The sequence below is a fragment of the Hirundo rustica genome, chromosome Z (genome assembly GCF_015227805.2).
Source record: "Hirundo rustica isolate bHirRus1 chromosome Z, bHirRus1.pri.v3, whole genome shotgun sequence".
Classification (NCBI taxonomy): domain Eukaryota; kingdom Metazoa; phylum Chordata; class Aves; order Passeriformes; family Hirundinidae; genus Hirundo; species Hirundo rustica.
In genome coordinates this window covers 53,670,836-53,687,947 of record NC_053488.1, presented here as the reverse complement: position 1 = coordinate 53,687,947, position 17,112 = coordinate 53,670,836, and the positions used below count along the sequence as shown (strand labels likewise).

The 17,112-nt window shown below is 40.7% G+C and overlaps 1 protein-coding gene across 1 annotated transcript; it reads left to right on the top strand.

The window, feature by feature from the left end:
- The first annotated feature begins 1,753 nt into the window (after positions 1-1,753).
- On the top strand, positions 1,754-13,633 carry ARRDC3 (arrestin domain containing 3). The gene is made up of 8 exons (XM_040090336.2): positions 1,754-2,237; positions 5,527-5,608; positions 8,105-8,252; positions 9,474-9,576; positions 9,961-10,217; positions 10,612-10,774; positions 11,577-11,731; positions 13,116-13,633. The coding sequence occupies exons 1-8, from the start codon at positions 1,958-1,960 to the stop codon at positions 13,170-13,172; spliced, it is 1,245 nt and encodes a 414-aa protein (XP_039946270.1). The 5' UTR covers positions 1,754-1,957; the 3' UTR covers positions 13,173-13,633.
- The last annotated feature ends 3,479 nt before the right edge of the window (positions 13,634-17,112 follow it).

Genomic DNA, 17,112 nt, shown 5'->3' with positions numbered 1-17,112 from the left:
ACAGAGGATGATTTGCAGCAGCTTAGCAATTTTTTTATTCTTCTTCAACAAGTCTGGAATGGGCAAATGCAAGCAGTACACATGTAGCCCAACTATGCAGCAAGATCCTCTTCCTTACCTATCTAGATATAAAAAAAATATTTTAAAATCCAGATGAATATCTACTGGAATAACAGATTTGGATCTTCAGCTTCCTGGAAAATGCAGTTGCTGTTTAACATGAGTGCAGATTCGTTCTTGGGCAGGTGGACATTAAGAACCCGCCCAGAATGGGCAGCACAGGAGACAGGACCCAAGCTCTGTCGATGAAAGCTGCATCCCACCTAGCTGCCAGCTTTCACAAGTCCTATAGCAACTGAAGACCACAAAATTGTGGTTTCTATGACTCATTCATGGAGGACACAATTTTGTTTGAAATTATAGAATAGAGTAAAAATGTGCAAATAAACACATGCAAGAGAACAGCTGAGTCTGAAGGCATGAGAGGAATAAGAGAAGCACTATCAGGAGAGGAATTAAATCACCTCTGCTTTTTATGGTTGGACTTTGAGATTTGAAAAATCTTTTCCAGCCTCAAGGATTCTATGATTCCACGAGCCAAGGAAGTATGAATGCTTACCAAGGGATTGTACAAAAGCATAGAAAGTCCTAATTTACCCACAAGAGACTTGAACACCTTTGGCCACAAAAAAATCGTGAGAATATCCACCAGGTGTCAGGCTAAGGAAAGTGTGACTTTTTTCCTTGTGATAAAGGAGCAAGAATAGGCAAACAAAAACTTAACTGTTGGCATGAAATGTTAGCAGTGCATCTCGGTTTTGTCCCCTCAAAGCATATGGATGGCATCTTGGGGGATGTCATCCACCACCATCATATTTCTCACTGAAAACTTTATGTCAGTGGGCAATTATGCAAGAATTAGCTAATGTAGCATTAAATAACCAACAGAGCATTTATCAAAGAAACAGCACTACCAAAGTAATAATAATGAAAAATGAAAAAAAAAAAAAAAAATAAAAAAATCAACTGCTGGAAAGGAGGATTTGAAGCAATGTAATTTGTATTACTGGGGCAGTCATTGATAGTGGAATTGTTACATTCAGATGAATCAATACTGATTTTCAAAAGCTTCCAGAGACGATTCTCAGGTAGTGCAATACATACAATCCTGAAATCCAGGACTGTTTTTTATTTCTTGCTGTGGTTTTCTCATTTCCTATCAAGGTTTGCTTGCTTCTTCCCATCTTTACACACACACACACACACACACACACACACACACACACACACACGGCACAGGGGGAAAAACCAAAACAGAACAAAAAAACCCACACCCCCCAAAACAAACAAACAAAAACCAAACAAACCCCTAACCAAACAAACGCGAACTCCCACCAAAGCAGTAAAATCCTACCAGCCAACCCAAACCAAACGAAACAAACCCAAAACCCATTGACCATCACGAGGGAGAATTTGCCAGTTTCAGATCAAGGTCTGTTAAGCGAGGCACAGCTTTCATCGCAGAGGCTGGCATACTGCCATCTTCCGCAGAGCCGCCGACTGCAGCAGCACAGCATCCCCGGCGTGGTTCCGCCCAGCCGAGGGGCACCGCGCACCCCCGCGCGCTGCGCGTCCCCGAACACGGCCGGTGGCGCCGCGGGGCCGAGGCTGCCCCGGCGGGGCGGGGCGGCGCATGCGCGCCCGCGCTTGTTTGTCACACGGCTTATAAGGAGGGGCTGGCGGCGGCGCGGCAGCGCCTTTGTGGGGAGACGCCGCGTCGGCACCAGCGCCGCCCGCGCCGGGGCCGGGGCTCCCCGCCGTCCCCATGAGTCGCCTGTAGGGTCCGCGCCGCAGCACCCCTGCGCCCCAGGGGCTCGGTTCCTTTGGGTTCCCCTCTTCCCTTTTTTTTTCTTTTTTTCTTTTTTCAGTCTATTTTTGTACACTTTGCTATAAAACCATGGTGCTGGGGAAGGTGAAAAGTCTGACGATAAGCTTTGACTGTCTCAATGACAGCAATGTCCCCGTGTACTCGAGCGGGGATACAGTCTCAGGAAGGGTCAGTCTAGAAGTAACTGGGGAAATTAGAGTGAAGTCCCTTAAAATCCATGCGCGGGGGCACGCTAAAGTGCGTTGGACTGAATCGAGGAATGCTGGATCCAACACTGCCTATACACAGAACTACACCGAAGAAGTGGAATATTTCAACCATAAGGACATCCTGATCGGCCACGAGAGAGGTAAGGGCTGCCCTTAACCGTGCTGCTTTACTTTCTATGGAAAAAAAACCCCACGCGTCTTTGTATTACCCCGCTTTAGCCCTTTCCTTTTTAATGGGTATATTGGCGAGCAGGACATATCCAGCGTCGTATCTTGCGATGGAGTTACAGGAAATGGATTTGCAAAGTACCTGCAGGCAGCAGGACTCCCATGAACTACTTTTTTTTGTAATATTCTTTTGCTGTTCCGTGGGGAAAAACAGCTGAAAAATCATAGCTACCTGGGCATTGGACTTTATGGGCAGAATCCTAATAACCGATCTTGAAACACAACGAAAGCATAAAGCCCATACTTTCTGACACATGCGGAGTTCTGCTGATGCTGTTGGGGTGATAATGAATTTTTCAGGATGGCCGATTATTGGCAAATGAGTCTCCTTGGCTTATTTTGACACATCACCACCCCACGGGTAATTTTTTTCACATTTCAGTATTACCCTCGTTCTCTTAAAAAGCTTTAATTTCTTCAGGCCTCCCATACACCCCACTCGGCAGTGGGGGTCACCCCGATGTAAAGAGCTATCTGAAAAGCCCTTTATGGGAGCAAAAAGAGGGGGAGGACAGAGAGGGGGACAGTGTTGTTGCGTAATGGGAGCATCTCTCCCAAAACTGGGGAGATGAGGACCTCTTGCTCCCCACTTCCCACTCGAGCTGCCATAGTATCCACACGAAGTGCAAACCCCTTCTTCGGGGGCGAGGGGGTGAAGCGCGTAGGCCCAGGGGTTCTATGTGTTTTTTTATTTCTTTTTCTCCCTAACTTCGCAGTCTTTGTTCGAAGCGGTTCAATCCTGTTTGGGACCGGCTTGGAGGAGGGGGGTGCGCCGCCCGCTCCGCGCAGATTGGCCGCACGCGTCAGGTGGTGGCGATGACTTAATTCCCCAGCGCAAGAAAATAATGTTAAAAACCGGTTATGTAATTTTTTTGTGCTGGTCGTCGTGTTCCCCCCCCCCCCCCTTTTTTTTAAATTTCCCCTGAATATGCAGCATACACACCACAGCGATGCGATATTTCTCGATCCTTCCGGGGGAAGGAAAAACAAACAAAAACACCCCCCCCCCCCCCCAAAAAAAACCCAAACCAAAAAAAAAAAACCAAAAAAACAATCAACAACCAAAAAAAAACCACCAAAAAAAAAACAAACAAAAAAAACCCCACCTCTTAATTTTTGAACAACTCTGGGCAGCAGCGGGCCCCATCACACAGTATTCCCGAGCTCTACGCTGTAGCAGGGCTCGGGGCTTTTCTCTTTTGTTTCATGACTCGCGCACACCGCGCTAACGAGGTGACTTGCGGCCCTCACCCGTCTCCTTCCCCTGCCTGCGAAATCACTAGCCCGAGCATAACTTCCCGCACCTCCGGACCGTGGGTTCCAAGAGCCCGAAGACAGGAGTGTGCAGCTACGCAGGATCCGCCCGTGGCGGAGGGGGCGGCACGCGTGGGAGCGGGTGGGACAAGGGCCCCGCCGAGCCGCTGCCGGCGCCCGGGGCCGCATTTCAGTTACTGCCCCGAGCGCAGACCCGGGGCCCGGCCGCGCCCCCCGCGGCCCCCTGATTGGCCGGCCGCGGTTTGTTGCCCTGTTGCTAAGGCGATGCCCGCCACTGATTGGCGGATGGCTGGAGGAGTGGGTGAGGGAGCAGGTTTCGCCGCCTGCCCCCGGCGGGCAGGGGCCCTTCCCCGAGGCCCTGGCGCGGCGCGAAGCCGCTCGGACGGGGAGGGCGGGGGGACGCGCTGGCCTCAGTCGCGTCCCTGCCGCCTCTCGGTGCGCAGCTGGCGGGCGCAGCAGCGCACGCGGCGTGTGTGAGAGCGGCGGGGCTGGCGGCGCTCCGCGCGCGCCGGTTCAGGCCGGTCGGCTCCTGCTCCAGCCCGCGCTGATTGACAGCTCAGCACTTGTTTACCGCGGCGTGGCGGGACTGCTGAGCTGGCAGGAAGGGGGGGAGCCGGGCGGAGAGCAGCGCAGCCACAGCCGAAAGCGGCGCTTCCCCCCCCCCCACCGCCCCCGGTACAAAATTAAACAAAAATTAATAAATCATATTCACTGAAAAAAACCCAAACGCAAGCCAACACTGTAGAAAAACCCCACTGCCTCGCCGACACTTGGTCTCGCTCTGTCAGACTGTGTTGAGTAATGTTGCATGCATTTATTTTCAGTTCTTGCTGCTGGGAGATTTTGTTTGTTGGTTTATTTTGCTTATTTATTTTAAATTTTTAGGTATTTGCACTGCAGGGAGTAGAGCTTTGGTGCTTCGGTAGGACATTAGGAACTTAGAACCCTTCTGCGTGCCTCCGTTAACGCTTCAGACCATCACACATAAGCTGTTCCCTTTTACTTTGTCTCGCTATATCCTCTTTTATAATTCCAGCCTTTCTTATGTGCGAGGTGCTGATTTTTCACTCAGCTTTTATTTTGACCAAGTCAGCGTTTTTCTGGTTTTAGGTCAGAAAAAACTGCAGTTTTCTTATGGCATTTGAAGCTGGACAAGTAATCATGACCATAAACAAGGGTCAGCATTCCTGGCATAAAACCAGCAAGTATCTGGGTGTTTCTGTCAGAACAAGATCATGTTAACCTATTAAAAAAAGAAAAAATTTAGCTCTAGATAGCATTGATTGGGCAGCTTGCCATTTCCTATGCCCCTGAATCTGTCTGGTACTTTCTAGGTGGTGCTCGTATACTCTTATTCCTTTCTCACACGGTTAGTGTGGGGTTTTTTGGTTTTTTTTTTTGGTTTTTTTTTTTTCTTTTTTGTATATGTGTGTGTGTGTGTGTGTGATTAATGTCTGGACACCGTTGCCAGGCAGGAGATACAAAGAAGCTGAATTTCTAAGTTTAATCATAACCAGCAGACTTGGTACTGTTAATGCTGGTAAAAAGCCAGCTCTAATTCATTCTGACTAGCAATTGCAGTGGAAAGCAGCATGATTTCATTTACAGACATTGCATGAAGGCCTTGAAATGGCAGCAGTTGAAACCGTCGCTGTTCAGAGGCAGGATTATTTTAAAACAAGTTAACCTCTGCTTCTCTCTTGAGGCAAAGCTAGCAGTCTTGCCTCCCTTTCTACCAGTCAGAGTTGTCCCTGCATTCCAGCAGTTAATAACTAATGGACTGGAGACTCTTGTTTCTGGGACATCACATTCTTGGAGTGTTAGTGTTGTAATATGTGAACAGATTGCCTTTTTTCTGGAAGAGAAGACTGTGCAAGGTATAACATGTGCAGCTGGATTAGTGTGTTGGTTTTTTTTCTCTTTTAGATGATGACAATTCAGAAGAAGGCCTTCACACCATCCATTCAGGAAGGCATGAATATGCATTCAGCTTTGAGCTTCCACAGACGTAAGTACGAACTCACAGACCTCCACACAGGGCCATGCTGCCCACCCACCTGAGCAAAACTCCTGCTGTGGGTGGAGGGGAAACCTTTTCAGTGGTAGTAGGAATTGTGCTCCAACATGCAGTAGAGAACATAATCTCATTAAACTGAAGAGGTTGCTTTTACACTGATGTACCCTTTTCTTATTTTTTTTTTTTTTTTATTTCCACAATAGAAGGAGCTCGCCACTGCTCAGTTGCCTACTTTTTTTTATCAAGTCTTATTGACTTACTAGATATTCCAGTCTATTAAACCTTCTCAGGAGGAGGGAGAGGAATTTGAACTGTCACTAGAGTCCTGCAGAGTGGCTGAGATACCTTCTAACTTAGCCATTTACTGGGGCTATACAGACCAGAGGAACTAGGGATAAGATGACAGTGGAATTGTTTGGGTTTAAGTCTGGAACAGATGTGGCAAAATTACTTAGATTTCAGCAAAAGAGGAGGTGGTTCTTACTCATATTCTGATAGGATGTATGTACCCAGGGTGGCTGTTCATGCAGAAAGCCAGGATGGAAACAAATTTAAGAATGGGTGGATAAAGTAAGAAGAATTCTTCTACCACATCTCATTTGTTTTAGAAAATAAAGGCAGAGAAAGAGTAAGAGTAGAAGTTTGTTCTGATAAGATAAAAATCATTGCCCCACTCCTGTCTGAAATACGTAATGTAGAGACTGTGGATGTAACATTGGATGTAGCAGAGTTACCAGTATCAAAATGACTTAAAAATACAAGTTCCATTGAAATCAAATACACAGGAAAAGAGAGAGTATGAGTATGGATGAAAAATGAGCCTTTTGCTGTAGTGGTCATTAAAAATTTGAAAGTCACTGAAAATTCAGCAGTTTTATGTGAATAAGCTCAGTACCTAATGTTAAGGTTGTTTCTTAGAGGTGCTGGTTTAGCAGAATGTGCAGATGACAAACACAGTTTCAAAGTGAACAACACAGGACTTCTGCTGTTTCAGAAAGATTTTCTGTTAAGACCTGTGGAGATTTTAAAGGCAATATAGGAGTCTATGAAAATCTCAACTACAAGTAGTAGTAAGACCAGTACTGATTTTTCCTTTGAGTTTAAAGGGGCATTTAAAAAACAACAAAAAAACCCCAAACGCAGTACATTAAAAACATGAACATGAAATGCGTAGCTTGAAATGGAACAGCCAGATAGCAAAACATCACAAGCATTGGTCAAATCATAGGTTCTTTCTAAGTGCCATGAAGGAATAGCTGTTAACCCAGTTTTTAATAATACTGGAAAAACAAAGGATGATATTAAAAGCATGAACTTTGATGCTGCCTACTTACTTGCTATTTTGTGCCCATAGAACACTTCTAAAACTGATATAAACTTCAGAACAACAGTGGAAAGATAATGCATCATCCTTACTGATTCTTCCTTTACAGAATGTGGGATAGAATTGAAAGACTGAAGTTGGATTAGAAAATCCTTAAAATTTCATTATTAGGGCAAAAAACCCCACAACATTTCAAATGCGCAAGCAGAGCAGTCAAACTTGCAAGTGAAAGAATAATTCTAGTAAAGCAGTAGCATGGCTAATACTGCCCTCTATAGCAAATATGGAAATGTTACACTTTATTTTAAAATATCTATAATAGTATACTCAGAATGTAGTAAAACAGATAAAAAGACTTAGGTAAAAATAAAGAGAATAAGTTACTTCCAATTAACAGTTGTTTCTGTAATTGAACTATAAAGATACTTTATCTTTCACTTTATGATACTACAATAAAAAGGCAATGCTCACAGGTCTGGGTATACCACCTTTCTTCCGGCTTCTAAAATAGACTTCCTCGATTAGGAAAATTTCAGAGTAGTCTTCATGATTTTACATGCGTATGCATATATAAATATATATATGCATATTTACGTACATTCTTAGGTATTCAGAATGTTTTAAGCTGTCTCACCAGAGTAGAGAAAGATTAGAAGGTGCTCAAAATAGCCTCTCTTCAGAACTCCAAGTTGTAATATTTACTCTGCTTAAGATGAACCTAACTACGGAAGTGCTGAGTTACAGCTAAAATTAACCTTATGTTGAGCTACTGACCAAGTAAATAATACACACTGGTTTACAAAATGTGATATCCAAAACTATAACTGGTTGATACTAATGGTAATTTTAAATTGGTAGTCAAAAGGGCATGCTTTACCCTAGATGTGAAAGTGGCCTGTTAAGCTTAAAGAAAATCTGTGCTCTCTTGGCATTTTCTAGTACAATTCTTTATTGATTCTTAAAGTCTATGCAAAAGGATAGTAGGATAAATTGGAGATGATCTTTTTCTCCCATCTTTAATCTTGAATTTTTCTGAGGTACGCTTCATTAAATACTACAGTGCATTAAAAATGCAGTTCTCTATACTAATTACTGACTTGATCAATTGTATCATTATTAGACAGAAAGACTTTACTCAGTTTTGACGTTTGTGTCCTGCACAGACCACTTGCTACCTCATTCGAAGGCAGACATGGCAGTGTGCGCTATTGGGTGAAAGCCGAATTGCATAGGCCTTGGTTTCTACCAGTAAAATTAAAGAAGGAATTTACAGTCTTTGAACATATAGATATCAACACTCCTTCATTACTGGTAAGAATTGACAGAATTATTCATTTTTTGTTTCTGGCATTAAAAAAATAATGAAGTTTAATAACTGAAACTATGCATATACAATTTTATCTAATACATTATCTAATACTTATTTGCTACTTAGTTACAGTCAATCTTCTAAGTATAACACTAGTTCTGCAACTCTGTAAGTACTGCTATTCTGAAAGCTATGTTTTCCTGTACTTGGAGTTGCTTCACTCTTGAGATATGCAAAATGGTTTTGTCAACTTAAATTAATACTAAATTGTTAAATGTGAGTAAGAATGAAAATTTCGAGAGCTCTTCCTCTTTGATTCTGAACAAAGAACAGTGAAACTTAAAAGAATTAGTGTGACACTGCAAATTTAAAAACGCAAAGTAAATTATGTACTGGGGTGCATAATGGATGATTTTCTTATAGAAAATTTTCTACCAATGGGGAGAAATTATCACAGTGCTCTACCATCTTTTTCTGAAATGACATTTCATTAAAATAATTTCAATACCACAAATGCTTTTCATGAGGATTTGATTTCAGTCAGGCTGAAAATTCCATTCCCCTCCACTCTTCAAATTCACCCCCCATGAACAGGAGAAAAAAATCGCAAAATCCATTGAAATAGGTTTCTTGTGTGTATGGGTGAAAAATCAGACTTGCAAGGGGACTCTCTCCTTGCACAAATTTCATTAAAATCAAAAGACTCTCAATTGACTTTAATGGGCTTTGGATCAAGTCCTAAATACTGGTGTCATGTAAAATAACAAAGTCTGTTTAATACAGATGAAACAGGATCATTTTTGAAGTGTGAAATAGCAGGAGTCAAGGTTACAGTACTTCAGTTATTGTTTCTGAGATATTGTACTGAATAGACATTCTAGTTTACTGGTAAATTAAAAGCTCTTCAACAGTATGGTGGGATGTGTAGGCTATAAAGCCTTTCCTTAAGCTGAGCTGAATTTATTTATGTATGAAAACTTGTTTTAAATGTAACTGTAGTATGAAGTTTAACAAAAAAGCAGTTAATGAGTGTGAAATTAGAATAAAGTTTATAGTTTGCTTAGTGTGGTTTGCTTGAGATTTCTCCCTCTAAATAAAACTAGATAATGCTTATCAAAATGCACAGAAAGGATATAATCAATTTTTTTTGTGGGTTGATTAGAACAGATTAAAAGATTCATGGAGCACTCTATTAAATGGAAAATACTCTTCTTTTCTTGCAGTCACCCCAAGCAGGCACAAAAGAAAAAACTCTCTGTTGTTGGTTTTGTACCTCAGGCCCAATATCCTTAAGTGCCAAAATTGAAAGGAAGGGCTACACCCCAGGTATGTAACAGAAGTAATTATCGGAAATGCTTTTCCTTCCCTTTTAAAATTACAGTTTGTACTTAGCTGCTGTTACATAAAATAAATACTTAAACTGTTCTTACCGTTTTGATCTGCATTCATCTGTCTTGCTGTTTTATTAGCTAATTTTGTTAGCTTGCTGTGTCTCCATATTGTTAAAGGACATCTGCTTTTATTGGGCCTTTGCATTTTTCTGTTAGTTTTATCTCATAGTGACCTTACTCCTACTTGCAGTGGGATGTTGTTGAAGGTGTGGAGCATTGCTAGCAGCGTCCAGTGCCTTATAACAATACACAGTATGTGGCAGTTGGCTTCAGTTGCCTTGCAAATACACAGACAAAATGAAATTTTGCTTTGTTTCAGGTGAATCAATTCAGATCTTTGCTGAAATTGAGAACTGCTCTTCCCGTGTGGTGGTGCCAAAGGCAGCCATTTACCAAACACAGGCATTTTATGCCAAAGGGAAAATGAAGGAAGTCAAACAGCTTGTTGCCAACCTGCGTGGGGAATCCTTGTCATCTGGCAAAACAGAAACCTGGAATGGGAAACAGTTGAAAATTCCACCTGTTTCTCCTTCAATCCTTGACTGTAGTATAATCCGTGTGGAGTATTCACTGATGGTATGTTGGGTTGTTTCATTGGAGGATGAGTAGTTGCCATGATTCCTTGCAAGTTGTTAATAAAGCATTGTGAACTGCTTACCAGTTACAAAAGAAACACGTAGTCTAGCATTAGGTGTCCTGACAAGAGGTCTATAAGTAAATTCAATTTAAATCTTGCATGTTCTAAGCATGTGTTATGAGTACATGACATTTCCATGTGAGGACTTGTGTCCTTAAGAATATATAGCTGCATTGACTTGGAGGGATTTTTGTCTCCGTAGGGACATCGGCTCTGAAACAAACAAAATGAAATTCCAATTGTGAAAAATTCATGGCTGGAGATTTTAGTCTAGTAATTAAGAAGTGTTTATACAAACCTGTTCTTAATCTATACCTCTTTGTTGTTGTTTAGGTATATGTGGATATTCCTGGCGCCATGGATTTATTCCTTAACTTACCACTGGTCATTGGCACCATTCCTCTACACCCATTTGGTAGCAGAACATCAAGTGTAAGCAGCCAGTGTAGCATGAACATGAATTGGCTTGGTCTGACGCTGCCTGAAAGACCAGAAGGTAACTTGATAAAAAAGTCTGGTTTGATTTTTATGTTTATTTTTATTAATTGCTGTCACGCAAACATACACAAATTACATCCTTCATTACAAGGTCCATAGAAAATGCTTTATGGATGTTTCCTTGCTACCTGCTTGCTCTCTGTAGAAGAATGGCGTTCCCATCTTTCCCGCTCTCTCAGGTGTAAAAGCAGTGGAATCCAGCTTCTTGGAAGCTGGTGCGAGTGAAAGCACAGAAAGCCATTGTCCCTCGGCAGAATTAATTTTGCCTCCAGTATCCCAGTTGTATGTTTGGCTGTAAAGAAACCTGCCAGAGTAGCAGTTAAGGTGACCTTTATTATCCTTAGTAGGCTTAGTATCTTCATGAAAAGATAATGTAATCCATTTCTGTGGGAATCTCTTCTGTCAAAGGAGAAACTCTGTAGCTTCTTCCCTCTTTTTGCATATGAACATCTGGGGGGTTTTATGTACAAATCACGGATTGATGATGGAGTCTAAAGGAACACAATGTTCTGCCATTCCTGCCTGTAACAGAAATTCAGTATTCTGAGTATGCTTTAAATTTGAAGGTAATAATTAAGCCACAATGAGCAGTGGTCAGTCTGCTCTTGGATTTGAGCATAGTTTTAAAATAAACTATAGCAGCCTTAGTTTCATGCCCAGTAACTGTGGGAAAAATCATACAAGTAATTTATCTACATACTGGTGCGTTTTACAATATAAAAGTTTAATATTTATCATGTTATATGTTTTGACATGCATAAGAACTTGTTGTTCGAACTGCGTGTGCCTTTTCCCTGCAGCACCTCCCAGCTATGCAGAAGTGGTTACAGAGGAACAGCGACAGTCCAGCCTTGCACCCTTAGGTGCTTGTGATGACTTTGAGAGAGCGCTTCCAGGACCACTGTTTGCATACATCCAGGAGTTTCGTTTTTTGCCTCCACCCCTCTATTCAGAAGTAAGTACCTCAAGGTATAATTATAATAGCACTGTTTCTCTGAATTCTGTCATGTGGAATAAATGTAAGAAACTGTTTCCACTTTACAAAAACGAGGACAAATAGGCAAAAATATGAAAAGGGGGATAGGTAATTCTAGTTTTAGCAAAGCGCAGGTAAATTGCATCAAAATTTTTCCAGGATTCTTCACTATTCTGATGCTTCATAGAGATTCTGAAACTGTTTTGCACCCTTTGGGCAACTTAATAAAGTTACATTGCATTTTATATATAAAACATGATATTAGTGAATACTAACATTTTGAGTCTATAGATGCGCAACAAACCATTTTTCACCTCTCTTCTCTAAAAGTACTCTGTATTTTTAGTTTTTTGTATGTATTACTTTCAGAATTTCCATGCAGAGAATATACAAAGATGTTCTTTCTGTCTCAGGTTTCTCTAAAGGCACAATTCAAACATTTCTGCCTGCAAGTTTAGTTCTAAGAAAGTCACTCAATAACTGGGACATAAATGTAGGCTTCAAAAGCCAGGTTCATATCTTTCAAGGAAAAGCAGTGGTATAGGACAAAATAGAATAGTGTTTCTTGGCCTTGATCTGCCCACTCTAGATTTTTTTCTTCCTGAAACACTTAATGTGCAAAGGAGTGAGTGAGTGAGTGGCACGTTTTTTGTGTCTTGTTTGAGGACTCTTCTATAACATAAACCAGGAATATAACTCGGGGCCTTTTCATTTTAGGTACTCTTAAGTATTTATAAATAAAGTTTTCCTTTGTTCTAAAAATTTATTTTTTTAAAATAACTGACCAAACTGTATACTGTCCATTTAAGCTATACTTCCTATTGAGCTTTGGAGACCTAAGGTAGAGAGACCTTCTTCTTTACCTCCTTCCTTTTATTGGAAGGAAGAAGAGGTAATGTGTAGAGTGCATGGAGTTCTGAAACATTTTATGGGGTCTTTCAGGATTCATTACTTAAAAATTAGTAGAAGAACTTTTTAAAGTAAAACATCTTCTGAATTCAATTAAGTATTTTAAGTTACATGTTCATTGATGAGTCAGATTGTCTTACTATGCAATAAATAATTTAGAAAGTTGGTGCTACTATAGCAGATTCTTTTCAATATTTTATTATGTCTTTGTGCTTTATCCTTAAGCTACCATCAACCTGTAGTTTAAAAAGTTTCATTTTACTTAGTAATTTTCAATTCAAAGTTTTATCTGATTTCTAGAGATACTTCAGTTACTTGAATAACCTTTGGATTGGGAATACCATTTATCTCTGACTGTCTTGGACTTAAAAATTTTGGTATTTGGATTGGTTTACTTTCTAGCAATCATTTCTAAAAATACCTTCGGTGGTTGTGTTTTTTCCTCTTTGTTTAGATTGATCCAAACCCAGATCAGCCCACAGACGACAGACCATCTTGCCCTTCTCGTTGAAGGAATCCATAAGATGCTGGCTTGACTTGGTTTTGGAATCATACCTACCGTGTTGAAGGTCAAGGCATCATAGTGGAGACACACTTTCAGAAAAGAAAGTGGGTTTGCGCTTGCCTGTGTGGTGAATAAATGAAAACAACCTGTGATCACGCTTTGAAGCCTACAGTAACATTGTAGGACTGCTCCACATGCTTGAAGAACTGAGCTTTCCCCCTCCCTCTTAAATACTGGCACATACTAGGAGCAGCCTTACTAACCTACAGTCGTGTGTCCAAACACTCAAACCACATTAAGAGAGGTTTTGGCTTCCTCTTAACGATTTGGAAATTTGCACATGCTTATTGCTTACATTGTGCGGTTCAGTGTCACTACAGCTTTTTCTCATTTATGCCGGACAGTTGTTACCCCTTTCTTATTTCTTGTGGTCCGCACAATAAGGAGCAAAAGAAAGCTTTGACAAAGAAAGAAAGAAACAAAAAACCCAACAGCAACAGACTTTGACAAATGCACTGATTTTTTTTTTTTTTTTTTTTTTTTTAATTTAATGTAGCCTGGACTTTATCTGCATATGCACATGCTCAGAATTGTCCTAGTAGGCTGATCATGTATCACCTCTTCAGCTTGGATCCTATTGTGGATTTATTTACAAACATCAAATGCCTTCAAGCCAATCCTTCTTGCTGTATGTTTTGCAGCCTACTGTAGTAGATAAGCAACAGATATGGGGATAAGGTGGGAGGGTGAAGAGTTAATAGAAAGAAACTAATAGACTTCATCAAGATTGTATACTTTCTTGATTTCTTTTAAGAATATGTTGCCTTTCTACTATTATTGCAAAGCGGCATTTTGTTACAGACTGCCTAAAAATCACTTAATCTCAGGTGAACTCATCACTTGCCAAACTGTTGGAATGCTATTTGGGTTTTTTTTGGTTTTTGGTTTGGTTTTTTTTTTTGTTTGTTTGTTTGGGTTTTTTTTGGTTTTTTTTTATGTTGCACTGTTGAGTTAGTTCTTTTTTTGTTTTGTGTTCTGTTTTTTGTTCTTTACTTGAGAGGGAGATCTGGAATAGGGACATACACAAAAGTTACAAAACCCACCTCATTCCCATTTCTCTTTCTACGTTATAAAAAAAGATGTTCAATTATGAGGCTCAAAAAAAAAAAAAAAAAAAAAAAAAGGCATAAATGAAAGCAGCACCAGCAGACACCAGCTGTTCCTCAAAAGATTTTAAATGGAAGTGGTCATACACTGTCTAGGACTCACAGACAGATCAGTATCCCAAATAGTAGGGATAGGAAGGGAAAGCAAATTTATTTTTATATATAGCTACTTAATCACCAAAAATTCTATATGTGGTAAGTCTAGTAGAAAGTATATTTCAAACTGCAGGAAAAGCTTCTTTTATGCTAAGAGCTCAGTTTGTGCACTTTGTATTGCCTTCAGGGTTTATGATACTGTACAAGATGAGAAGTATAATAACAGTGGGAAAGATCAGTGTTAGCAGCCGTACTTAAATATGAGTTAGCTGGAAGTGCTTTGATGGCTGCATCTCCTGTGACACACTCAAGAGCTTTAAAGCATTGCAGGACATCAAATTATACCATATATTCATACAGAATGCAAGAAACCTTACGGAAAGAGCACTTGCCCTTGAGTGTGCCCCAGGAAAAAGAGTGCAGTGGAGCCATTACCTGTGCTAGCAAATGCCAGCGCTTACATGCCTAGAGATGTACAATGAGAGTCAACTTTGCTCTTCAGAAACCATGGAACACAGATCATTGACAAAGGGACACTGTTCTGGTCTTGACTGCTTGAACAAATCAAGATCTAATCCATCAGATACCTGCCTCCTTGTGCAATAAAAAAGCTCAGAAGAGAGTGGGAGAGGGGAGACTGGTGTTTCTGCATGGTGCTCATTTTTAAAAACTTCTGCCTTGTTTTTAAGGCTTCATAATTGTGACACAATAGGCTTTTCCAAGTGGCCTTTATGAGAACATGAACGTTGATTCATGTTTCAAAAACGACAACAGGGTGATAAAATACAAATTATGAGTCGCGTTTTAAGTGATTCAGTAAAAGGCTTGGGCTTTGAGCAGGAATATTGGCAAGAAGGAAATTGGATGATGTTACTAGGCCAGTTTTGTGGATGTCTCTTCCCTCTACCCTCTCCAGCCAGACAATTTTTAAAGCTGATGGGAATGTTGGTATAAAAGGGCATTTGGTGGTTTTACTTTTTTTTCCTTTTTTTTTGTTATTTTTACAGACTAGGGAACAATTGCTGATATACATAGCATTAAAGTTGCTTACCACAATACAAAGGAAAATTGCATATGAGGCAGGATTGACCAATATCATAGTAATTGACTTGGCATCACAGCCTTTGTGATTAGGATGAAAAATTGTATGAGCTTATCAAATAAAGACTTCCAGTTTAAATTACATTGTTACTCAGAGGCATTATTCTTCCACAAATATTGGTCAATTCTCAGCATTATAAAACTTGAGGGTTCACAGTTTTAGCCCAGTATTTGATAGAGAATTCTGATCTGAATTAGGAAAAAGTAAGTAAAATCCAAACATTAGAGAAACAAAGTGCAATATTAAATGTTTGCTTTATAGATTATATTCTATGGCTGTTTGTACTTTTTTGTTTGTTTGTTTTTAGTTTTGGTGCTGAATATGTCCTTGTAGACTCTTTGTTTAAAGAAAACAATATGTGGAAAACAATTTAATTTTTCCTATTGCTCTTCCTTGTGGAAAATAAACTTTTGTAAAAAAATGTTTTTAAATGTTATATCTTGTGACTAAGATAAAAGACCACAAGTATCACATAATACAGAACTTACTGCAGGGAAACATGTATTGCCTTCTCAAAAAATAGAGAAAAACTATTTCTAGTACCATACCGCTGAGTACCACAGCAGTCTAGTTTTGGGACCCTGTCTCTTCTATTTACATCACTGAGCTCATGGTCCCAGACAGGAAATGCCTTTTTAGGACTCCGTTTATATCACATTACAGGTGCAATGACTCTATTTTGATGGTGTCTGGTCCTTTCCCTGAGGAGGTAGCATAAGTTTGGGGGGGATAGGAGGAAATTGGGGAGTGACATCAAAGGTCTGGTTTGCAGATAGAACTTTGACATGAAGTTTGTTGGCTTGGGGTGTGGAAGGCACACTTTGCCATTCCCTTGGAAGTGAGAAGATACTGAAATACCTGCCTGCGCCCTGTGCAATGTTGTTGAGTCTCCTCAGTGTGCCAGGAGTTTCGCGGTGCCGGAACATGTCCTGTATGCCACACACAGGCAGAATGGATTGTCATCATCCTTCAGGATCAGCATGTCGTATGATCTGTGAGATCAGGGGCTTGAGTGGCAGGCCTGTGTGCCTCTGTTGGTGTTTGGGGTACTGGGCCACTATGTTCCCACAGTACTGAATCTTCACTTTAGTGAGGCAGCTGTTAGCATGGGTGGCACAAACATTGATCCAACACCCTACATAATACAAACAATAGGACTTCCCTCTCTGAAATAAAGTATTTCAGCTTGAGTTTGTTTTTAGTGAAGAATCAGACCAAGTTAATTCCCTCCTTATTAATAACACTGTTAAAGATTTTTGCCTAAGTTCAGGTTAAAACCAATAAGAAACATAAAGGTTGACATTTTGCTAATCATCCTGGAGATCTGTTAGTGTTTAACCTCTGCTAGCAAAGGACTGTGCAGCTTCTCACTAACTGCTCCACCAGTGGATTGGGGAAGAGAGAAGAGTCAAGTGAGAAGACTCATGGGTTGAGATAAAGACAGTTTAATAAAACAAGAGCCACAGACACGAAGCAAACCAAGGAATTCATTCCCTGTTTCCAGTCGACAGTCTTGTGTTGAGCCGCCTCTAGGAAAGCAGGTCTCCATCACGCCTTAACGGTGACTTGGGAAGACAAACTC

Coding starts and splice junctions, on each gene's coding strand:
- ARRDC3 (XM_040090336.2), top strand. CDS start 1,958: ATGGTGCTGGGGAAGGTGAAAAGTCTGACGATAAGCTTTGACTGTCTC. Junction 9,577..9,960: donor AAGGAAGGGCTACACCCCAG/GTATGTAACAGA, acceptor GCTTTGTTTCAG/GTGAATCAATTCAGATCTTT. Junction 10,775..11,576: donor GCTGCCTGAAAGACCAGAAG/GTAACTTGATAA, acceptor TTTTCCCTGCAG/CACCTCCCAGCTATGCAGAA.